This window comes from Ovis aries, chromosome 10, assembly GCF_016772045.2.
Source record: "Ovis aries strain OAR_USU_Benz2616 breed Rambouillet chromosome 10, ARS-UI_Ramb_v3.0, whole genome shotgun sequence".
In the NCBI taxonomy this organism is placed as follows: domain Eukaryota; kingdom Metazoa; phylum Chordata; class Mammalia; order Artiodactyla; family Bovidae; genus Ovis; species Ovis aries.
Window position 1 is genome coordinate 44668714 of NC_056063.1, and position 25961 is coordinate 44694674.

Sequence of the window (25961 nt, forward strand, 5' to 3'; positions counted from 1 at the left end):
AACCTGCATATTTAAAGTTTACATAAGCATTTCTAAAATTAAATTATTTTATTAAACTTCCAAAACATTTAGAAAACGTTTAATTTTGATAATTCACATCAAAACACAGTTCAGTTCAATTCAGTCACTCAGTCGTGTCCGACTCGTTCGCCCCCATGAATCGCAGCACACCAGGCCTGTGATTCAGCTTTAGCATCATTCCTTCCAAAGAAAGCCCAGGGCTGATCTCCTTCAGAATGGACTGGCTGGATCTCCTTGCAGTCCAAGGGACTCTCAAGAGTCTTCTCCAACACCACAGTTCAAAAGCATCAATTCTTCGGCACTCAGCCTTCTTTACAGACCAACTCTCACATCCATACATGACCACAGGAAAAACAATAGCCTTGACTAGACAGATCTTAGTTGGCAAAGTAATGTCTCTGGTTCTCAATACACTATCTAGGTTGGTCATAACTTTCCTTCCAAGGAGTAAGCATCTTTTAATTTCATGGCTGCAGTCACCATCTGCAGTGATTTTGGAGTCCAAAAAAATAAAGTCTGACACTGTTTCCCCATCTATTTCCCATGCTGGCTGATATTAAATAGATTCAAGTATGTTCTAATAGAAATTATTAAACATTATTTCTTTATTTTTTCATTTTCTTAATAAATGTTCACTGAGCATAAACATTGTACAGGAGGCAGTGATCAAAACCATCACTATGAAAAAGAAATGCAAAAGGCAAAATAGTTGTTTAAGGAGGCCTTACAAATAGTGAGAAAAGAAAAGACATGTAAGACAAGGAGGAAAGGAAAAGATGCACCCATCTGAATGCAGAGTTCCAAAGGAAAAGCAAGGACAAATAAGAAAGCCTTCCTCAGTGATCAATGCAAAGAAATAGAGGAAAGCAATAGAATGGGAAAGACTAGAGATTTCTTCAAGAAAATCAGAGATACCAAGGGAACTTTTCATGCAAAGATGGACACAGTAAAGGAAAGAAATGGCATGGACCTAAGAAAAGCAGAAGATATTAAGAAGAGGTGGCAAGAATACACAGAAGAACTGTACAGAAAAGATCATGATACAGATAACCAAAATGGTGTGATCACCCACCAAGAGCCAGACATCCTGGAATGCAAAGTCAAGTGGGTCTTTAAGGAATTATCACTATGCACAAAGCTAGTGGAGGTGATGGAATTCCAGTTGAGCCATTTCCAGTCCTGAATGATGATGCTGTGAAAGTGCTGCACTCAATATGCCAGCAAGTTTGGAAAACTCAGCAGAAGCCACAGGACTTGAAAGGGTCAGTTTTTATTCCATTCCCAGAGAAAGGCAATGCCAAAGAATGCTCAAACTATTACACTATTACATTCATCTCGCACACTAGCAAAGTAATGCTCAAAATCCTTCAAGCCAGGCTTCAACAGTACATGAACCATGAACTTCCAGATACTCAAGCTGGATTTAGAAAAGGCAGAGGAATCAGAGATCAAATTGCCCACACTTGTTGGATCATCAAAAAAGCAAGAATATTCCAGAAAAACATCTGCTTCTGCTTTATTGACTCTGCCAAAGCCTTTGACTGTGTGGATCACAACAAACTGTGGAAAATTCTTAAAGAGATGGGAATACCAGACCATCTGACCTGTGTTCTGTAAAATCTGTATGCAGGTCAAGAAGCAACAGTTAGAATTGGACATGGAATGACAGAATGGTTCCAGAGAAGGAAAGGAGTATGTCAAGGCTATATTGACTTACTTATATGTACATCACCCTGCTAATTTAACTTATATGAAGAGTACATCATGAGAAATGCTGGGCTTGAGGAAGCACAAGCTGGAATCAAGATTGCCAGGAGAAATATCAGTAACCTCAGCTATGCAGATGACACAACCCTTAAGGAAGAAAGTGAAGAAAAGTTCAAGAGCCTCTTGATGAAAGTGAAAGAGGAGAGTAGAAAAGTTGGCTTAAAACTCAACATTCAGGAAATGAAGATTAGGGCATCTGGTTCCATCAGTTAACGGCAAATAAATGGAGAAACAATGGAAACAGTGACAGAATTTTTTTTTTTTTTTTTGGCTCCAAAATCACTGCAGATGGTGACTGCAGCCGTGAAATTAAAAGACACTTGCTCCTTGAAGAAAGGCTATAACAAATGTAGACAGCATATTAAAAAACAGACATTACTTTGCCAACAATAGTCCATATACTCAAAGCTATGGTTTTCTAGCTGTCATGTATGGATGTGAGAGTTGGACTATAAAGAAAGCTGAGTGCTAAAGAATTGATGGTTTTGAACTGTGGTGTTGGAGAAGACTATTGAGAGTCCCTTGCACTTCAAGGAGATCCAACCAGTACATTCTAAAGGAAATCAGTCCTCAAAATTCATTGGAAGGACTGAGTTTGAAGTAGAAACTCCAATAATTTGGCCACCTGATTCACAGAACTGACTCATTTGAAAAAGACCCTGATTCTGGAAAAGACTGAAGGTGGGAGAACGGGATGAAAATGTATGAGATGGTTGGATGGCATCACCCACTCAAAGGACATGAATTTGAGTAGTTTCTGGGAATTGGTGCTGAAAAGGGAAGCCCGGAGTGCTGCAGCCCATGAGGTCACAAAGAGTCAGACACAACTGCGTGATTGAACTGAACTGAGCATTAAGTCATACTACTTGAAAATTTTCCATTAAATATTTATTTTTATAGCTAATGTTTGTCTAATATTAGCCAAGTTTTTGTAATTTATATTGTTATTAAAATGCCCTCTTAGGTAACTTTTTAAAAAAGTTTTAAAGTTTATTTTTAGAAATACTTTCCTTATTATCCTTATTAGAAATTTTCTAACCTTTGTTGAAAATGTCAGCACTGATGAATGAAAGGAAATATGGCTATTTGGACAATTGGGTTCTAGTTATAATATTACTGGCTGTATGACACAAATAAAAGTCACTGAAATGCCTTTTCATAAGTGTAATTAAAAATTAAAAAAAAAAACACGAGATTTCACTGATCTCCACCTAAATTATAAACTCTTGGAAAGTACGTTTTTATCTTTTTCGTTAATGAACACCTTCCCTTATAAAGATATTTTAATTGAAGGCTCTTTGTGATCTACAATGTTTACTCATTTCAAATTGAGGGTTTACATTAGTACCACATGAACAGGAAAGCACAATATCTTCTACATATCTCTCAGTCTTTTACTTCTCATTCTCTATGAGTCTTTACCATGGAAGTAAATTGAGTTAGCCCTGCGAGGTCTATTTCCCCTTGTTAGCGAAGAACCACACATTGGAGTATTAAGATCTGGTACATATGAAATGCACACAAACACACACTGGCTTATTCCCACTTGGGTGTCTAAAAAGATACTTGATTTAGAAAAAGGATGCACTTATGTACAGTATATTCACTGGGAGATTGACTAGGAAAATATACCCAGTACTCAAGAATCTATAATTACGATGGCATTTTTTTAATCACAAAACACTAATTTATTATTCAATCCATATTCTTTGAAAGACCCACACTATGTACAGATAAGTGATCCAAATTCTCTGACTACTAAAAGATAAAATAAAGTTTTCAGTAGACTAAATTTGGAAGAATTTAGCTTATAATTTTAACCCTGATCCATCCTCAGAAGAGACTTTAGAAATGACTAAAGCCAAGTAGCAGCAGCAGCATAACCAAGTTAGTCACTAAGCTTTGTCTCTTTCTACTGAAGAGGAGGCTATGAAAGAAAACTTCACCAACAGGTGATTCACTTTTGACCTGAGAGACCCTTCCTTCTCTTGTCATAATGCAACATAGCTTCTGTGGTGTGTGTGTTTGGTTGTATCCAACCCTTTGTGACCTCATGGACTGTAGACTGCCAGGCTCCTCTGTCCATGGGATTGTCCACACAAGAACACTAGAGTGGATAGCCATTTCCTTTTCCAGGGCATCTTCCTGACCCAGGGATGGAACCCACATCTCTTGCATCTCCTGCACTGACAAACAGGTACTTAACCACCAGAACCATTTGGGAAGCCCCAATATTGCTTCTAGAAGCTGAAATTCTTTGTAGACTCATTGGCAGTTGCATAAAAAAAACAGGATTTAATTTAACACATGAGCATCTTTCCTGACTCTAAAGATTGTTATGAAAGCAGATACATTGACTTTACATAGTTCTTCCCCTGAGAGTCTTGGAGAAGTATGATGCTCCCCTTAAAATATCTCTTGTGAAAGTGAAAGTCTCTTAGTTACGTCCAACTCTTTGGAACCCCATGGAGTGTACAATTCATGGAATTCACCAGGCCAGTATACTGGGGTGGGTAGCCTTTCCCTTCTCCAGGTGATCTTAGCAACCCAAAGATCAAACCCAGGTCTTCCACATTTCAGGCAGATTCTTTACCAGCTGAGCCACCAGGGAAGTAACAAGAATACTGGAGTGGGTAGCTTATCCCTTCTCCAGCGATCTTCCCAACCTAGGGAATGAACTGGGGTCTCCTGCATTGCAGGTGGATTCTTTACTAACTGAGCCTTATATATCAGGGAAGCCTGGTAATTCAACATCTATCCCCAAAATAAATTCTTTGTTTAAGAAAAACAAAAACAAAACCAGGTTTAGGCTGACACGATGTTATTAGTGATTTTGAGTTGTTTCTACACCTTGATTAAAAACTGATGACAGTGTTTTGCCTATGTTCTCCTCTAGGAGTTTTATAGTTTCTGATCTTACATTTAGATCTTTAATCCATTTTGAGTTTATTTTTGTGTACGGTGTTAGAAAGTGATCTAGTTTCATTCTTTTACAAGTGGTTGACCAGTTTTCCCAGCACCACTTGTTAAAGAGATTGTCTTTACTCCATTGTATATTCTTGCCTCCTTTGTCAAAGATAAGGTGTCCATATGTGTGTGGATTTATCTCTGGGCTTTCTATTTTGTTCCATTGATCTATGTGTCTGTCTTTGTGCCAGTACCATACTGTTGGTGGGAATGCAAACTAGTACAGCCACTATGGAGAACAGTGTGGAGATTCCTTAAAAAATTGCAAATAGAACTACCTTATGACCCAGCAATCCCACTGCTGGGCATACACACCGAGGAAACCAGAATTGAAAGAGACACATGTACCTCAATGTTCATCGCAGCACTGTTTATAATAGCCAGGACATGGAAACAACCTAGATGTCCAACAGCAGATGAATGGATAAGAAAGCTTATCCATTAAGAAAGCTTATATGTGTGGTACATATTAAGAAAGCTTATATGTGTGGTACATATGCACAATGGAGTATTACTCAGCCATTAAAAAGAATTCATTTGAATCAGTTCTGATGAGATGGATGAAACTGGAGCCAATTATACAGAGTGAAGTAAGCCAGAAAGAAAAACACCAATACAGTATACTAACACATATATATGGAATTTAGGAAGATGGCAATGACGACCCTGTATGCAAGACAGGAAAAAAGACTCAGATGTGTATAACGGACTTTTGGACTCAGAGGGAGAGGGAGAGGGTGGGATGATTTGGGAGAATGGGAATTCTAACATGTATACTATCATGTAAGAATTGAATCGCCAGTCCATGTCTGACGTAGGGTGCAGCATGCTTGGGGCTGGTGCACAGGGATGACCCAGAGAGATGTTGTGGGGAGGGTAGTGGGAGGGGGGTCATGTTTGGGAACGCATGTAAGAATTAAAGATTTTAAAATTAAAAAAAAATAAAGAAAAGTCGCAATTAAAAAACAAAACAAAACAAAACAAAAAAAAAACACTGATGACAGTGAACTGGTAATCTCCAAAGATATACTTCAAGTTCATAAAAGGTACTGAAGTCGAACCAAAGTGACCGAATGGAGTTATTGAGGCAGACATCAAGTAGAGCAGTCCTCAAAAGGGTAAAGATGAAATAATAAGCTGTCTTTTATTATATTACTTTTCTTCAGAAAAAGTCATACAGCATTTTAAAGTTATTTCCCCCATCTAAATGCAACTGCTCAGGTTTCTCTGACACAGAATCACAAGTGAACCATTTTCTTAAAGCTGTATGATGATCACTATTGTGTTAAATGCTTTAGAAATTATACAGCTTCAGAATTTCAGTATGAAAAGCTGTTCTTTAAAAGTCCATGATAGTGCAGTCTGTCCAGTTCAAGCCAAGGAAGTAAAAATCAGGTCAAGATGGTTAATTCCACCTATCTATTGAATTTCCATTTTTGTCTCTCAACAATACTGACAATGATGAAAAGTATGATGAGACAAATTCAGAATAAAATGATCTAGCTATGTATTTTGAATATAGAGAGAAAAATATCAGTTTATCCCTGCTGCTGCTAAGTCACTTCAGTTGTGTCCGACTCTGTGCAACCCCATAGACAGCAGCCCACCAGGCTCCTCTGTCCCTGGGATTCTCCAGGTAAGAATACTGGAGTGGGTTGCCATTTCCTTCTCCAATCCATGCATGCGTGCTAAGTCACTTCAGTCGTGTCCGACTCTGTGCGACCCTATGGACAGCAGCCCACCAGGCTTCTCTATCCATGTGATTCTCTAGGCAAGAATACTGGAGTGGGTTGCCATTTCCTTCTCTAGGTTTATCCCTACAGTTAGATAATTTTAAAATTTTACATATACGAAAATCTAAAGATATATCCTAAAACATGCTCAATAATAGGATGATTCAATAAGGAAACTCAAGGAAATTAAGTTTATATTTCATAGTTAATAATTAATGTTTTCTCTCCATTTATGATCTTATCTTTATTAGTTATATTAAGAAATTTGCTTTTCCTTCATATGAAAGATGTTGATCTATCTGATCATGCACCTGGCTGTAAGTGAAAATCAATAACTGACGTGTGGCTGCAAGGAGGTTGTCAACAAGGAGGCAATGCAAACATTTAGAATAAAGGATGGTTTTAATTCTTTCCCCTGTTCACTCAGTCAGTCACAATCTAAGGGAAGAGACTGCTACTGTGATTTTGACATGTCATCAGCATGCTTGCTATAGCTTTAATAACGCATCATTTAATATTCACTGCTACCATGTATAAGATAAGCAAAACAATGTAATAATGTGATTTTCTTATTCCTTCTATTTTACCTCCAAAATATATCAATTTGAAAGACTATTACCTTTTAATTATTTGTTGATTCTTTCTTTTGAATGTATAGTCTCTCTTTTTAAAAATTTTCTTTACTTTTAATTGGAGGATAATTACTTTATAATATTATAATGGTTTCTGCCATATATCAACTTGAGTCAGCCATAGGTGTGTATATATATATATATATATATATATATATATCCCCTTCTTCTTTAAATTTCCCTCCCATCTCCCTCCCCATCTCACCTCTTTTTGGGTTCCCTGTGTCCTACAGCAAATTTCCACTGGCTAGCTATTTTACACAAGGTAACATGTATGTTTCAATGCTTTTCTCTCAAATAAGCCCAACTTCTCTTTTCTCACTATATGCAAAAGTCTGTTCTCTATGTCTGCATCTCCATTGCTTCCCTGTACATCAGTTCATCAGTACTTCATTTCTAGGTTCCCTATATATGTGGATACAATATTATAATATATACAATATTGTCTTTCACATTCTGACTTCATTTTGTATAAAAAGCCCTAGGTCTGTCCACCTCATTAGGAACTTGCTCAAATGCATTCCTTTTTATAACTGAGTAATATTCCATTGTGTATATTTGCCACAACTATTCATCTGTTGATGGACGTCTAGGTTGCTTCCATGTCCTAGCTATTGTAAATAATGCTGTAGTGAACACTGAGGTATGTGTGTTGTTTTCAGTTATGCTTTCCTCAGGGTATATGCCCAGTAGTAAGATTGCTGGGTCTTACAGTAGTTTTATTTCTAAGTTTTTAAGGAATCTTCATACTGTTCTCCATGGTGACTGTATCAATTTACATTCCTACCACCAGTGCAAGAGGATTCCCTTTTCTCCACATCCTTTCCAGCATTTATTGTTTGTAGACATTTTGATGATGGCCATTCTGACTGGTGTGAAGTGATATCTCGTTGTGATTTTTGTCTGCATTTCTTTAATAATAAGCAAGATTGAGCATCTTTTCACCTGTTTATTACCCATCGGTATGTTTTCTTTGGAGAAACATCTGTTTAAGTCTTCTGCTCACTTTTTGATTAGGTTGTTTGTTTTTCTAGTATTAAATTTCATGAGTTACTTGTATATTTTGGAGGTTAATTCTTTGTCAGTTGTTTCATTGGCTATAATTTTATTCCATGCTGAGGGCTGTCTTTTTACCTTGCTTATATTTTCCTATATTGTTCAAAAGCTTTTAAGTCTCTTAAAATGCCTTAGTCTAAGCCAGAGTGACCTCTGCTTGCCTACTGACAAAGTTGTACAATGGGACTGCTTTGTGTCAAGAAGAGAAGAGTGCCTCTAAGACTTTAACTGAAGCGAAAGAGGGCTTCTTATTTATAAGTTTGTGCCTTTCAGTCTCCTACCCTAACATTCTAGTCCCTTTTCTCTGCAGTATGATTCTGCAATATCTCCTCAAATACAGATAATCCTAGGTTTGCATAATTCTAGCATGAATAAATTTCAGTTATCATGGTTTAGTTAAATAAAACATTTGGCCCCCATGTTTTAGTTACCATAACAAATTATGAATAACAAGTACAAACTTTGCTACTAGCTCTTCAGTTCCCAAATCACTACTTAATAACAGATATACTTTGTGATCAGTAACAAATCACCTCACCTCTTTCAAACTCTGCAGGTGATTGGTCACTACATTTTTGTTGCTGAATTCACCCACAGGCCCTTGGATGTTTTTATGCCTCCTATGATAAAACCCTGATGGCTCAGATGGTAAAAATTTTGCTTGCAATGCAAGAAATGTGGGTTCAATCCTTGGGTCAAGAAGATCCTTTGGAGAAAGGAATGATAATCCACTTCAGTATTCTTGCCTGGAGAATTCCATGGACAGAGGAGGCTAATGGGCTACAGTCCATGAGGTTGCAAAGAGTCAGACAGAACTGAGTGACTTACACTACGACCACTATGATAAAACCACAGCCATTTAAAAAAAAATGATTATTGAAGAGAGAATTTACCAACAAAGATGTAAGTGGAGCATATAAAGAAAAAACCAAGATCATTGGAATTGATATTACAGTAAAATCCCATACTTTCATACCCAGTTAGTTGCGGATGGTTCCTGCAGCTTCGTTTGCAGAGTTGGGCTTCCTATGAAAAGAGCAGGCAGTCTGACCTTGCTCTCAGTACCTCAAAGAATGTTCCTAGGCAGATTAAGCAGGTTGACCAGGAAGATGCTTATGGTGGGACATTGTAAACATATTATAAAAATTGCCCACTCCAGGTGCCAGTAAATTAGAGTTGGGTCAAGTAAATAATACAGTTGGCACCACAAGCATTCTAGAAATATGATCTATAGCTTTACTTTCTTCTATAACAGAGTTTGGAAACCTTTCTTCCATGAAAGGCCAGATAGTAAAAAGCAGATCTTTGTGGGTTTTTCTAAGGGTCTATTTGTTGCAACCATATGGGCATTATAGAGTGAAAGCAGCTGTAAACAACAGATAAACAAAATGAATGAGTCTCAATTAAACTTTATGGACACTGTGATTTGAATTTCACAAAATGAAAATGTTCACTAAATGAATCATAATATATTATTCCTTCTTTGATTACTTTAAAATATTATAATGTAAAAATTGAAACCATGTAAACAAATTGGTCAGTTAGTTTTGGCTTGTAGGCCGTACTTTGCTAGCCCTTACTCTTAAAATACCAATAAAATATAAATATTTGGAGAAAAAGAAACATAAAATGTTTATTAATCATAATAAAACAAAGAAATGTTCTTTTTAGGAAAAAATGACTGAATTTCCAGGTATAAGTTTGTATATCAAATTTAATTTATGAATGTGGCCTTCCTCAGCCAACATTAATGAAATAGCAGCACTATTCCCTCATCTTGTTCCTCTGATGTTCTTTTTTTGTTTTTACTTTATATTTCTTGATAACTAATCATCACACATACTAAACTAACTGTATATATTTTTTTGGTCTGTTGAATATAATTTAAATTACCACAGACCAGGGACTTTTGCTGTTTGGTTTACTAGCACCAAGAATAATGACTAGAGATTAAGAAGAACTCAACGAATATTTGCAGCAAATTAGATAATCCAAAAAGGATGAAATTATGATCTGGGAACCCAAAAAATATTGAGGAAATGGCAGTAGAATGGATACAATTGCAACCCAATTTTATAATTAACACTTTCCAATTTGGGAGGCAGAGATTAATTTTTTTTTTTCCTAATTTGGGGAATGAAACAATATTAACAGAACTATCGAACAGAAAGTCAAACTTTTCTATTCAACATGTGAGCATTTAATAGAATTGCAATTAGACTGCTAACCTTATGAAACCCTTGTTATTCTTTCCCATGGTTCACAGGTAGACCTTGAAAATGGTCACTTTTACAGATTTCTGTAAAGAAGCCACTTGGAGGAAACTGAAATTATGTACAACAATAATGCCTCTAACTAGAATGTTATTGCAACAGACTAAGATTAAGAATAGTATAATATGTGAACATAATTTATTTGTATAACTGGCATAAAGTATAACTGTTTGATTAAAGAATAATAACAGTTTTAAAATTCTTATGTGATAAAGATTAAATTGTACTGACATTGAAATTTTGATAAATAAAAAATGTAGAAAACAATGACTCATATACAAGATTAAATTATATATGTGCAAATCAGATGTGCAAAAGCATAACTATGTATTTTTACACATGTACTCATTTTGTACATAAACTTCCTTTCCAAAGAAACTTTCTCTAAAAATCAAAAGCTTACTAATGACAACACTCTTGGGTGGATTTGTTCTGAGAAACATACATGCCTCAATCCCAAAGACTAGATGTTTAAGTGTGAATAAAAATTTCCAGCAATAAATAGTATGTAACAAATCATAAGATTGCATTGCCATCATTTATTGATTTAGGATGCAGTTAAGTTTTACATATATCCTTGTCTAGATATTTCTGAGTATCTCAAAAGAGTATGTGTTATTATTTTCATAATATGTGTCAGGAACACCAACATTTGGAATATTTAATTATCTTGCTAAAGGATACAAGACACACAACTCTAATTGCTTTAATTTTACTAAAATAAGCAATTTTATCAAAATAAAAGGTATCTGGGGTTTCCAATGAGAAATTGGGCCTTAAAACCTGTATGTCAGCCAAAAAAATCTTAATTAAAATTGTTTTATTAAAAATTCTTTATATTTCTATTAAATGCACATTAATATGGACTTAAATTTGCAAAAGATATATATCTATATATATATTTTTTTAATTTAGGGAGATATCTTTTTTGGGTGTTTCATTGTTATTGATACAAAATAAGGTACTAAGTTTTCTTTTTTTATAGCTTGCTGTCATATAAAATAAAAAGTAAATAATAAAATGCATTACTCTACTCCTTGTACAACACAGACACTGGAATTTTCTGAGGTATCAGCATTTTCATTTCTCCCATTTCTCGCTTAAGCCATGGAAATTGAGGTTGACATCACCCTCATCATTGAAATCATTACCCCTGTCTCTCTCGGAATATATGGTTAGATTCCTTGGGTAATATGCATAGTTAATATGACTCAACTGTGATAGAGTAAATTAAATGTGCTTATTCCCTATGGTATTTATTCATGAATTTTGCTCTTGGTATTAAATCACCTCTTGACAGGTATATGATTACGTGTGTAGATCATTATCTTCAAGTCCACATTAGTATTTCTGAAATGTGTTAACGCTTCATGATCTTAAAAGGGTTTTTTAAAAGTTAAGCTATCAAAACTACCTGAGTGTTAAACAGAACTAACATAAAATTCTTAAAAATTTTTGGCATTACATAAAAATACTTCCAATAATTTCAGTATATTTAATATGCAAAAAAAAAAAAATCTCCAAAAGCTCAGGTTGCTACCTAACATGTGACATGTCATTATTAGTAGAATAAAAATCACAAACAAGTAAACAGGTTTAGTAGTGATCAGCCATAGTGAAAACAGCACATTTTTGTGATTTATTTGCTCATATATTTGTATTTTCCTCAAGACACAAGGAGATATTTTTGTGATGCTTTCCACTTGCATTTTTGGAAAATCATATGCTTTATAACATTGGTTTGTGTGTCTCTTATACATGAAAGTGCAGTGGTCACAAAAAATACTTGTGCATGGCTGCTCACAGAGTTTTATTTATAATAGCTAAAACTGGACATATCCCAGATGTTCATCAAAAGGAAACTGGATAAACAAACTGCTATTAAGGAATAAAAAAAAAAAAAAGAATGAACTATTGATATGTACAATGCCATGGGTATATCACTAAAATATGCTGATTGATAGAAAGTTTAGATAAAGAGATATAAAATGTATGATTGCATTCATATGAAGTTAAAGAACAGGCCAAACTAGTTCAAAAAATTCAGAAAAATAGTTGTCTTAGAGATGTTGAAGCTGGTGACTAACTAGGAAAGGATATGAGGGAACTTTCTTAGGTAATGACAACGTTCTCAATCTTTGTTCTTCAAAGTTAAGACTTAGAATTACTTAGGTAATATATTTGTCAAACATCATTTAAAAGTACACTTAAGATTTCTGGATTTCACTGTATGCTAATATTGCCCCAAAGCTCTAAAAATGTTGAAACTTTGTTAATAATATTCATAAATGTGTCCAGAATTAAGCATATTTATGTCTACAAGTTTGAAATGCATTGAAAATATGAGCCATGAGTAGAAGAATAATAGCTAAATAAATATGTGACAAAGCAAATGAAGCATAATTTTAACTGTATAATATAGGTGAGTATGTGGAATTTAACTGTATGATTCTTTTAACTTTGATCTATGTTTAAAAACCTGTATTATTTTCTGCAAATGAAAATTAATGAAAAAAGATGTATTCAATATAATGACTGGTGTAATAAAAATGGCAAACACACATGCTAAGATATTGTAGAACAAGGATCAAATAAGGTTAACTGATATACCATGGGAGGGAGAATATTACAGTAGGTTTAGACAAGCAAAGAGAAGTATACAATGGAAAAAGATACTAAAGCGTTAGACAATGTATGTGTGTGGGTGGCAGTGCAACCAATATAATGCATCAAATCTGAGGGAGTGAATGATGAAATTTGATCACATTAAAAGTATCATTTGAGATACTTGTGAATCATTCAAGACATTTGTGATGGACACAAAATAGGAAAAATTTTCTGGTTAAATTTGGAATGACAGGTAATAAAGATATTGCACTTAAGATTCATGTTGATGTATGGCAAAACCAATACAATATTGTAAAGTTATTAACCTCCAATTGAAATAAATAAATTTATATTTTAAGAAAAAAAGAAGAATATTAAGCTCTACCTGGGAGATGGGGGCCTAATGAAGGTTTTTATTGTTTTATTTATATCTTTGTATTTTAAAGATCATGCTAAAAAGTTATGATAAATTAACTCAAAAATAATGAGCTGAATGAGTAGGATTGGAGAGAAACTGGAGGTAAGGAGATAATTCTCTGGTTTATTAATATTTTGTCAGAAAAAAATGATCCATTTGATAACCACATGCATTTACATGTGTTACATAAACAGAGACATAAGATAATAAAGCTTCAACCAAAGTACGAGAAATGCTGATGTAAATCAGACAATCCCTATAGCTGATTAACTACAGAGGACAGAATGATTCTAATGACTAAAGTTTGAAGCCAAATTAGAATGAAATATTGCTAATAAGATATATTTGAGATATTAATATTATTTTTATAGTAAGAAATATAATGACATTGTGTTGAGCTATAGAACTTTTATTTAATAATTATACTATGTATTTTAGCTGAGAAATTATCTCATAAAAATAGGATTTATATGTTTTATGCCTAAAAGATGATTTTTTCATATGGCTAAAATCACTGCAGATGGTGATTGCAGCCATGAAATTAGAAAACTCTCACTCCTTGGAAGAAGAGTTATGACCAACCTAGATAGCATATTCAAAAGCAGAGACATTACTTTGCCAACTAAGGTCCATTTAGTCAAGGCTATGGTTTTTCCAGTAGTCATGTATGGATGTGACAGTTGGACTGTGAAGAAGGCTGAGCGCCGAAGAATTGATGCTTTTGAACTGTGGTGTTGGAGAAGACTCTTGAGAGTCCCTTGGACTGCAAGGAGATCCAACCAGTGAAGGAGATCAACCCTGGGATTTCTTTTGGAAGGAATGATGCTAAAGCTGAAACTCCAGTACTTTGGACATCTCATGTGAAGACTTGACTCATTGGAAAAGACTCTGATGCTGGGAGGGATTGGGGGCAGGAGAAGGCGGCAACGACCGAGGATGAGATGGCTGGATGGCATCACGGACTGGATGGATGCGAGTCTGAATGAACTCCGGGGGTTGTTGATGGACAAGGAGGCCTGGTGTGCTGCGATTCATGGGGTCGCAAAGAGTTGGACACGACTGAGTGACTGAACTGAACTGAACTGAATTTGTTCTTTGAGGAAATAATATACACATGAAAACTGAACTAAAAAAAAGACTGTTTTAGGACATGTGATAAGATTTTAATTTTCAAAACAGTCCTGAATGTGAGTTTCAGTTCAGTTCAGTCGCTCAGTCGTGTCCGACTCTTTGCGACCCCATGAGTCGCAGCAAGCCAGGCCTCCCTGTCCATCACCAACTCCCGGAGTTCACTCAGACTCACGTCCATCCAGTTGGTAATGTTATCCACCCATCTCATCCTCGGTCGTCCCCTCTTCCTCCTGTCCCTAATCCCTCCCAGCATCAGAGTCTTTTCCAATGAGTCAACTCTTCGCATGAGGTGGCCAAAGTACTGGCGCTTCAGCTTTAGCATCATTCCTTCCAAAGAACACCCAGGTCTGGTCTCCTTCAGAATGGACTGGTTGGATCTCCTTGCAGTCCAAGGGACTCTCAAGAGTCTTCTCCAACACCACAGTTCAAATGCATCAATTGTTCGGCACTCAGCCTTCTTCACAGTTCAACTCTCATAATCTGTATTCAAGTATATATATTTTCTCGAGATTTAAGTATATACATTTTATGAGCACTTAAAAGTACTAATTTAATAGTTTTCCATGACTATCTTAAACATAAAATTTGAAGATATATTCTGAATTTTAATGCAATGCCTGTTATATTTCAAAGATATTCTAGAAAGAGGTAAAGCTCATGATAAATTGATCAAATAGAGAATTTAAATTAGGGAACATTTTAAAAATATTTATAATTGTACATGCTTAAATGTAATTTACAAAACATGAAAAAGAAATAAATATAGAGAGCATTTTCTAATTTTTTCAATTATTGATCCTTTCTTTTATGTTTCTTAAAATAAAAAGTTTATTTACCTTTCCTGGGATTATCTGTTAATCCTGTACACTACAGAACTAGTTTCAAACTTCTATAAAATTATAACCAAAAATCACATATTAAGAATTAAATATATGTCAGAATTTTATGCTGATGTTTTAAAAAGTCACTATGTTTACATCTCATCATGAATAGGTTTTAGGTCAGAGAGAAAAATTAGACAAATGCTAACCTCTGTCAAAACCAAAATGTTCTCAAATAAAATTTGTTATACAATGTAAATCGAAATTTTTTATATAGTTGTGCTTGAAAGCTGGTACTTAAAGTAATGATATTGGAGGGGGCAAGATGGCAGAATGAAAAGATCCTAGCTTCCCCTCCTCCCACAAAAACACTAAAATTACAATTACATATACAGAAACTAACTCAGAATGGCAGGAAAACTCACAGACACTTTTTCTGTTGTTGTTTTAACGACTAAGGATGAAAAGAAGCCACGTTGAAATGGGCGGAAGGGTACACATACAGTCTGGCCGGGACTCCAGACACTGGAAACCAGAGGTGAAAGGGACATCACAGCTTTACTAGTTATCCTTGCAGAGCAAAGGTTTTAAACCTTTCATGAGTCTTCTGAGGCCTGGGAACTTGCACTGGGAAGACAAGCTGCCACAGTGTCTGACTATGAAAATAAGTAAGATAGCTGGATGGAAATTAAGAATTTGCTCTTAAAGGAACATGAAAAACTCATTTGCTCTGAAGCCCAATGCAGAAAAAAAGTACCTGCTTCATAATGAAGAAATCCATTGATTAATTTTAAGGTGATATAAGGTGTGTATCTGAGAGACTGGGATTTTTGGAACTTTCTCTGGATATGGAGGAGTGGCAAGTGCCAGTAGTTGTTTTTTTTTTTTTTTTTTCTATCCTCCTCTACTTAGCTGTTTAGTGCTATTTATGACTCTTGCCATGTAACTTACTAGCACAACAACCCACCAAGGTAAGTTCACCTGTGGACATGATGAAGACTATGCGCCTCCAAAGTTGCTACCTACCTATTAACAGCCACCTTTAATTGGCTGTAGACATGATCCAAAGTAGCTCCTTGGACCACCAGTCCAGGCAGGTACACTTGACTGTCAGTAGAGCCAGACCTGGCAGATGCCCTTGACCAGCACTGGTGTTTCCTTGAAGGGGTGCTCACACCAGGACTCAGTCACATACAACAGAGTACATGCAACACTTGTGGCCAGGCCTTTCAGCTATATGAGTGGGGGTCAGTCCCACACATTAGCTGTACCCAGAGAAATCACAGCCCAGCCACAATAGGAGGGTACATACATCCCACATATGGGAAAATCCTGTAGCACTTAGTTCTGGCACTGAGGCAGGACAGTGTTACTGGGTGCAGTAAGACATCTTTCACTCAAAGCCACTATTTCAGAAGATATAGCTGATCTACATAATACATAGAAATGAACGCCAAGAGTTAGACAAAATGAGACAAAGAAATATGTTGCAAATGAAAGAAAAACAGAAAACCTCAGGGGGAAAAAAAGCTAAATAAAATGGAGATAAGCAATATTCTAAAAAAATATATATTACTGTTTAAATTTATGGTCATAAAAATCCTCACAGAGCTTAGGAGAAGATGAATGAACGCAGTGAAAACTTCACCAAATTGATAAAAACATAAAAAAGAACCAATTGGAATTGAAGAATATATTAACTGAATGAAAAATACACAGAGAAAATCAACAGCAGATTAACTGATACAGAACAATGGATCAATAATCTGGAAGATAGGCTAGTGGAAAAGAAAAAGAAACCAAAAGATGAGGCTAGCTTAAGAGACTTCTGACACAACACCAGGCATACTAATATTAGCATTATAGACTTCTTAGAAGGAAACAAAAAAAGGGACAAAAAATACTATCAGAATGAATAATGGTGAAAGCAACCCTGAACTGGTGAAGGAAACAGATATCCACATCCAGAAAGCACAGAGAGTCCCAGAGATGAACCTATACTAAAACAAAATTACAGTCATCTCAATAGATGCAGACAAAGCTTTTGACCAAGTCAACATTCTTCTAAGATATAAAAAATCTCAATGAAATAGGTGTGGAGGGAATATAACTGAACATAATAAAAGTTATATATGACAGTATCATAGACACACCATACTAAATGATGAAAAGCTGAAAGTATTTCCTCTAATAACAGGAAGAAGATAAGGATGCCCACTCTTGCCACTTCTATTAAACATATTATTGAAAGTCCTAGCCATGCTGGTCACACAAGAAAAAATAAATAAAAAGTATTAAAATTGAAAGGAAGCAAAACTGTCACTGTTTACAGATGACATGATATTATAATTAGAAAACCCTAAAGACTCCACTGAAAATATTAGAACTTATGAAATCACTAAAGTAGCAGGATATAAAATTAATATACAGAAATATGTAGTGTTTCTATGCAGTAATAATTTTGTATCAGAAAGATAAATAAAGAAAACAACTACATTTACAATTGAATCAAGAAGAATAAAATACATAGAAAAAAGTTTAACCAAAAAAGTAAAAGATCTGTACTCTGGACACTGTAAGACACTTATGAATTTAAAAACAATACAAAAATATGAATATAAATATTGTTAAAATGTCCTTACTACCCAAAGCAATCTATGGACACAATGACATCTCCACCAAAATATCAACAGCATTTTTCACAGAACTAGAATAAGTAAACCTAAAATTTCAAATAATCAAAATAATCCTTAGAAAGAAGAACAAGACTGGAGTATTATGGGCCCTGATTTCAAATTATACTACAAAGTTATAGCCATGAAAACAGCATGACATTGGCATAAAAACAGACACATAGATCAATGGAACTGAGTAGAAAGTCCAGAAATAAGCTTACACATATACGCTCAGTTAATCTATAGCAAAGTAAGCAAGAATATAACTTGTGGAAAAGACAACCTCTCCCATAAACGGGGAAACTGGACAGCTATATGCAAAATAATCAAAGTGGGTCACTTTCCTTTCACCAGATACAAAAACAAACTCAAAATGGATTACAGACTTAACCTATATGTGAAACCTGAAACCATAAAATCCTAGAAGAAAACATGGGCAGTATTCTTTCAGACATCAATATTAGCAAGATTATATCTATATCTATCTATCTATCTATATAGATGTATATGTCTATATATATACATGTGAAGTGAAATGAAAGTCAGTCATATCAAACTCTTTATGACCTCATGGACTATAGAGTCCATGGAATTCTCCAGGCCAGAATACTGGGTTGGGTAGCCTTTTCCTTCTCCAGGGGATCTTCTCAACCCAGGGATTAAACCCAGGGCTCCTGAATAGCAGGCAGATGCTTTACCAGCTGAGCCACAAGGGAAGCCTATATATATATAGGATATATATATATATCCTCAGACAAAGTAAACTGAAATGAAAATAAACAAAAAAGATTACATCAGAGTGAAAATATTTTGCAAGCTTTTGCACAGGGATGAAAACTATTAAGAAAGCAAAAAACTAATCTATTGAATGAGAGGTGATATTTGCAAATGATATATTCAATAAAGGGGCTTACCAGGTAGCTCAGTGGTAAAGAATCTGCCTGCAATTCAAGAGATGCAGGTTTGATCCCTGGGTTGGGAAGATCCCCTGGAGAAGGTAATGGCAACCCACTCCAGTATTCTTGTCTGGGAAATCCCATGGACAGAAGAGCCTAGCAAGTTACAATCCATGGAGACAAAAAGAGTCAGACACAACTTAGAGACTAAACAGTAACATATTGAACAAGAAGTTAAAATCAAAACTATAGAAACAAAACATAAAGCTCAATATTAAAAACATATATCTTATTAAATAATATGCAGAGAACCTAAATAAATATGTTTCTAAGTAAAATATATTAATGCCCAGGAGACACATGAGACAATGTTCAACATCATCAGGGAAATGCAAATCAGATCAGTGTGCTATCATCGTACACCTGTCAGAATGGCTGTCATTTAAAAGACAACAAATAACACATATTGGTGAGGGTGGAGAGGAAAATGAATCTTTGCACGATGTTCTGGGGAATGTAAACTGGTGCAGCTACAATGAAAAACACTATGAAGTTTCCTTAAAAAATTAAAAATAGAACTTCCTTATTATCTGACAGTTTCACTTCTTGGTATTTACCTGAAAAAATAAAAATAAAAATAAAACTTGGTATTTACCTGATTCATGGGGTCGCAAAGAGTTGGACACGACTGAGCGACTGAACTGAATTGAACTGAATGTCTAATTATCCTTTAGATTTCAGCTAAGAACAACAACAACCAACACTTCATCTGTACTTCTCCACTTTCCTAGACTAGACTAAGTTAGCACCCAAGCATTATAGATATTGTACTCACAAACTCATTCTTCTCAAGATCATTTTATTCACAAATATTTTGTTTACTGTTCACTTTCCCGGATTAACTTGGCAGCTCTGTGAGGTAGGGGAGCTTGTGTGCATGCTTAGTCGCTTCAGTTGTGTCTGAGTCTGTGAGACCCTATGGACTATAAACCCACAAAGTTCCTCTATCCATGGGATTCTCCAGGCAAGTATATAGGACCGGGTTGCCATTTCCTCCTCCAAGGGACCTTCCCAAACCAAGGATGGAACCTGCCTCTCTTGTGTCTCCTGCATTGGCATGTGGGTTCTTCACCAGTAACACCACATGAGAAGCCCATGAGGTAGGATTAGTAATTCATAATGTTCAATATGGTACACAAGTTCTTAACGCGGAGCCTGGAACAAAATAGATGTGCAGGAAAATACATCACCGAAGGATCCACGTGCTTCCATGTGAATGTAAGCAGAAAGGAAGGGAAAGGAGAGAAAAATGCTTGGAAGTTTTGCAGTGTTTACAGAAAATCTACAGGGGTTGTACTCATAGCTTACCAATACTGTGGAATATCACCTGAATCCCAGTAATTATGAAACTGAAGAGGAACTCAACAAAATGTTTTTATAGCCTTATAAGGCACAATATAAATATGTAAAAAATTCCAAAAAATAGGCTAAGTATTCTATATCATTGTATTCTAACATATTGTGTCATTATCATTGTGTTGCTTTATTTTTCAAATTAGTCATGCAAAATAAATTCTAATTTTTGCTACATTTTTTTCTTTTGATTTCTCTGCCTCTTATTACATTTTAATTTCATTTTCCTCATTATCTTTCAAGAAAAGAAATAACAATTTTAAGATAAAATCCTAATGGTCATTTAGAGATAACACAAGTTAATAAGGTGTAGAAAACACTCTTTAAGTAGTAAAAGCACGATGCAAATACAATGATTACCTTGAAAATGTCCTAGTTGTTTAAATCTCTTGAAACACTGGCTTCTCTAAGTTTCTGCTACAGCAGGAAAACTAGGTTCTCTGAGATTTGGTATTAAATGTTGGATTTTTTCCTAAGTTTGGGATATATTTAACATCTAATCCCTAGAGGGTTGTGGGTATGGTAAGAATTCCTAAAGTTTCCATCATTTTTTTTTTTTTCCCCTGTTTCGTCTCTGACTTAATCAGGAATGCTTTTTTAAACCCTTTGTTTTATCACACTCTTTTAGTCCTTTGCACCAGTGATCCCCAACCTTTTTGGCACCAGGGACTGGTTTTGTGAACCAGGATTGGGGGGATGGTTTGGGGATGATGGGAAACAGCTTAACTCAGTGTACTCCCTGTACTCATACTACTTTATGCTATGGCAATTGTATTTAAACTCACTAAATTTTTAAATTTAAATTAGCCATGTCTTTTGGCTAATTAACAGGATAATAATTTTTATATTAATGTTAATTTGTAAATTGATGTTAATTGTTTACTGTTTAACCCTAGCCACAGGCTTGTTCTTCTTGTCTTTATTTTTAAATGATATGCGCAGAGGTACAAATGGAATTGATCTTATATGGGCATTCTTTCTGTAGAATGCAGTGTTCTTTTAAAGCAAATATCATATATTTGAACTTAAATTTTTATATACATGTATAAAATCACTGCCCATTTATAAAATCTGAGACTTACTATAAAGTGTACCTGCTTCTGTTTTAAGAAATGGAAAAATGTTTCATGTGGAAAAAAAAAAGAAAATTAAACTTGAAAATGATACCTGCCAAGTCAGTACCCTCATTGATAATTGTCTATTTTTCCAGCTTCTGTGCGTGTGTCTGTGCTTTCACTTCAGTCACGTCTGACTTTTTGCAACGCTATGAATGGTAGCCCACCAAGCTCCTCTGGCCTGGGATTCTTCAGGCAGAATATTGGAGTGAGTTATTACCATGCCCTCCTTCAGGGGATCGTCCTAACCCAGGAATGGAAACCAATTCTCTTATGTCTTCTGCGTTGGCAGGCAGGTTCTATACCACCGTGCTACCTGGGAAGCCCTCTGGCTTCTGTAAGAGATTCTAAATTCTTCAAAAGCAGAGACTCTTTTTCATAAATGTTACTCTCAGCAAGCATAGGGCTGACACAATGCATTTAGAAATAGAAATACATTTTACTTTACTTAGACTAGAATAGAATATAAATATACTTACATAGAATAGAAATACATTTTTCAAGATATCCAACAAATCATTTGGTCTGTGCTTTGTAAGTAAGTGCTTTCAACCTCTCTTTTTTTAAAATTTCATATGAAATCTTGTACATAATGCAAAGAGATAAAAGATTTAAAGATGAAAAAAACAGAAGCAGTAACTACTTCTGAAAAAAAAGGAAAAATGAGGCATCATAATTTTTTCCTAAATCTAAAATTTTAATGAGTAAAGCTAAGTTTCTGTGAAGTTTGTTGGTATTACACAAATTACAATAGTAAATTCATGTTATGGTATGATACCAGGTGAATATTATTAAAGATCTGGAACTAAATACCTTTGTTGTTATCCATTCCTCCCACAGCATACAGAGTTCCAACTGTAGATTTTCTAGGTTTAGTTCTTGGACTTTGCATTAAAGTTCTTCTTTCTGGCAACAGATGGTACTTCATTGCTTCTAGAATCAGCTTTTGACATTCCAAATCATTCTTAAATAATGCATGGTTTTCTAGGTCTGCCAATATCTGTGAATAATACATATTCATGTTAATAATGTTTTTTATAGTATGAGCATATCTAATTAGAAAATTAGAAGCTTAGTAACTTTGATATTGCCCTAATACTGACAGGGACGAAAAATATAATAAGAATTGATTACATTGAGAAATAAATATGAGTTAAATGCATGGCTAAGAAAAATAGAAAATATATTATTTTTGATTCCATACTATGTATTATTTATTTTGTCATTCAGAGTATAAAGAAACTTCTAAATATCACTTCTCAGTTTCATTTCCTTTTTATAAAATCTGTTCATAAATCAAATATAGCTGCCTTTTTGGCCATAAAAATTTCTGGTAAAGTAGATTAAAAAAATTTTTTTTTCAACAAATTAAGCCCTAACAAACCTATCATAAATATTCACATACTTTAATGTATTCCAAGCATACTTTAAAGCTTTTACAGTTTTAAAAGACATCATAATTTAAGATGTTCAAGCATAGTTTAAATCCCTTTCAAATTAAAACAATTCAATAAAAATAGAAAATTATGCTCATAACACCATTTTAATTATGCAAACCATTGAAAAACTCTACTTCAAGTAAAGTAATAGTTTCCAATAGTGAAACTAAAATAAATAAGTAAAAATTACCAAAAATCCAGCACCTGAGGGAGACCAGAATTTTATGTTATATTATTTCTTTTATTTAACTATAAAAAGTTATCATCTCCACAAATTCTTTTTCTGTACATTTCTTTGAATATATCCAAAATATCTTTTATTTTCCTCTTTCTCTGCCTTTCTTTGCATTTTCTTTTTCCTTGACTCTTTCAGTATCATATTCTCTTTTTCTGTTCATGAAACCTATTTTATTCCAAGAGAGTTAAATATGTTGCATGGATTTAGGAAATTTATAAGTAGAAACATTAACGTTGACTCACTGAACTTTTCTTCCCATTGGTAAGACCCTGTTTCACATTGGTACATAAATGCTTATTGAGTGAATAAGTTAATAAATGATGACAATATATAATTTAGAAATTTATTTGAACCATATCAAATAAATTTATCTAACTATTGCAATATATAAATTACTGTTGGAAGTATAAGAGAGAACACAAAAACATATCAGTTACTTGATTATTCTCCAATTTTAAAAAAAGGTGCTATGAAGTAAAAAAAAAAAAGTATTAGAATTACTAGGTGCTTTGGAATATACAAAGAAGATGTTTAATTAGAGTCTTGCTTGTACTTTTTGTCTTATATACTAAAACTTTGTTTCCTTCCTACCCATTTCTTAAGGGACTTCTATTTTACTTGTAAAATATTAATAAATAGAAACATTAATGAAATAGATTTGGGGAAATAGCAGAGCCCAAAAGGAAAAAAAAAATAAAAGTAAATAAGATTTAGTTCAAAATTTTTATAAATTTAAAATTATAAAAGAAAATGAAAGGAATTCTGTAAAAATGGAGTTTCAGAGGACAGTCAACTCCGAGTGCCTAGGTTTAAAATACTTTCAAGTGATAATTTCAAATGGGAAATTAATTTCTTAATGTCGATAGATATATCCATAAAAGCATATTATATACTATTTATTTTGAACTATGTCCTAGAACTTGAAAAAGAATACCTATATATTTATAACTGAATTGCTTTGCTGTGCACCCGAAACAAACACATTGTTAGTTGATTATACTCCAATATAAAACAAACAAACAAACAAAAAAACACAAAAAAACTTAATGTCAATAAAAAGAAAAATAAACGAACTCCTTATAGCTAGAACTTAGACCTCAGACTCTCTAGATCTCACTGCATATGTGGTTGCCCATTTAGTTATGAGTAAGGCTTGTCTTAAGTTTCAAATTTTTATTTATGGGCTGACTTCTCCAGATCTCTTCAGTGCCCAAAGGCCTCACCTATCTGCACATATCACAATGGTTCGGAAATAGAGATGAAGCCAACAGATTTAAAACTTTACACAGAGGGCCTGGCAAAAAGATCAGCTGTTAGAAAGAGAGTAAAGTTGGTTTTGGTTTAATGCACCTCTGCTTCATTCTCTCTCCAACTATCCAGGCCACATGTCCTAGGGTTCCTGAGTAAGAAGGGCTGACACTTCCCTGGACATCCTTCATCCCATCATGAGTCTGGCAAGTTTGCTCTGTCACTAATCATATTCACCAACATCTCCCTGTTTTGTTTCTTGGTTCCACCTCCAAATGTAAACTGTCTAACATGATGAATTAAAATGATCTAAATGATCTAAAAGTGAGAAAGCCTTTCTCAGAAAATACATGGTTTACTTAATTCTGGCCTTCTGAAGAAAATATCCCTGTTTTTCTTGTTTCTTTAAATAAATATCAGCTCATAGCAAGTCCAAAGGGGAAAGAAAAAAAATTACCTGAAAGATATACAAAATAAACTTAAAATTTGTACTTTATTTCTAAAAAATGACCAAGATATTTTGTATTTAAATGATATTTTCCATTTTATTAACAAATAATTCTGTAAAATTTCTTAACTTTGGTGTACTCAACCAGTTGACAACATTCTTTATTTGGAAAGAAGTTAAATTCTTCTTAATCACCATACTGTTTTCAAATTGTTTCAAACTGTAACTTGTAAATATTTCTCGCTTATGGGTACTATATCACTTGGGTCTGTATTTCATATTGCATGACAACAGTTTTTAGGATTATTCCATTCCAAACTCAGGTCCAAATTGAGAGTAATAGGTAGTTAAGCTGCTTCCTAACCTTGAGCTATTTTTAGATTTTTTGAAATGATCCAAGATTAACACAAATTTTACTCCTCCCTATGCAACGGAATTCCAGTTGAGCTATTTGAAATCCTGAAAGATGATGCTGTGAAAATGCTGCACTCAATATGCCAGAAAATTTGGAAAACTCAGCAGTGGCCACAGGACTGGAAAAGACAGTTTTCATTCCAATCCCAAAGAAAGGCAATGCCAAAGAATGCCCAAACTACCGCACAATTGCACTCATCTCACATGCTAGTAAAGTAATGCTCAAAATTCTCCAAGCCAGGCTTCAGCAATACGTGAACCGTGAACTCCCTGATGTTTAAGCTGGTTTTAGAAAAGGCAGAGGAACCAGAGATCAAATTGCCAACATCCGCTGGATCATGGGAAAAGCAAGAGTTCCAGAAAACATCTATTTCTGCTTTATTTACTATGCCAAAGCTTTTGACTGTGAGGATCACAATAAACTGTGGAAAATTCTGAAAGAGATGGGAATACCAGACCACCTGACCTGCCTCTTGAGAAATCTGTATGCAGGTCAGGAAGCAACAGTTAGAACTGGACATGGAACAACAGACTGGTTCCAAATAGGAAAAGGAGAACGTCAAGGCTGTATATTGCCACCCTGCTTATTTAACTTATATGCAGAGTACATCATGAGAAACGCTGGACTGGAAGAAACACAAGCTGCAAG

General features: G+C 34.6%; 1 protein-coding gene across 1 annotated transcript in view; it reads right to left on the reverse strand.

Annotated features, from left to right (window-relative positions):
* Positions 1 to 25961, reverse strand: part of KLHL1 (kelch like family member 1) — a 548398-nt gene that overhangs the window by 120275 nt on the left and 402162 nt on the right. Inside the window, exon 6 of the mRNA XM_004012176.6 lies at positions 22339 to 22525. Within this exon, the coding sequence (XP_004012225.1) occupies positions 22339 to 22525 (187 nt within the window). The remainder of the gene's footprint in view (positions 1 to 22338; positions 22526 to 25961) is intronic.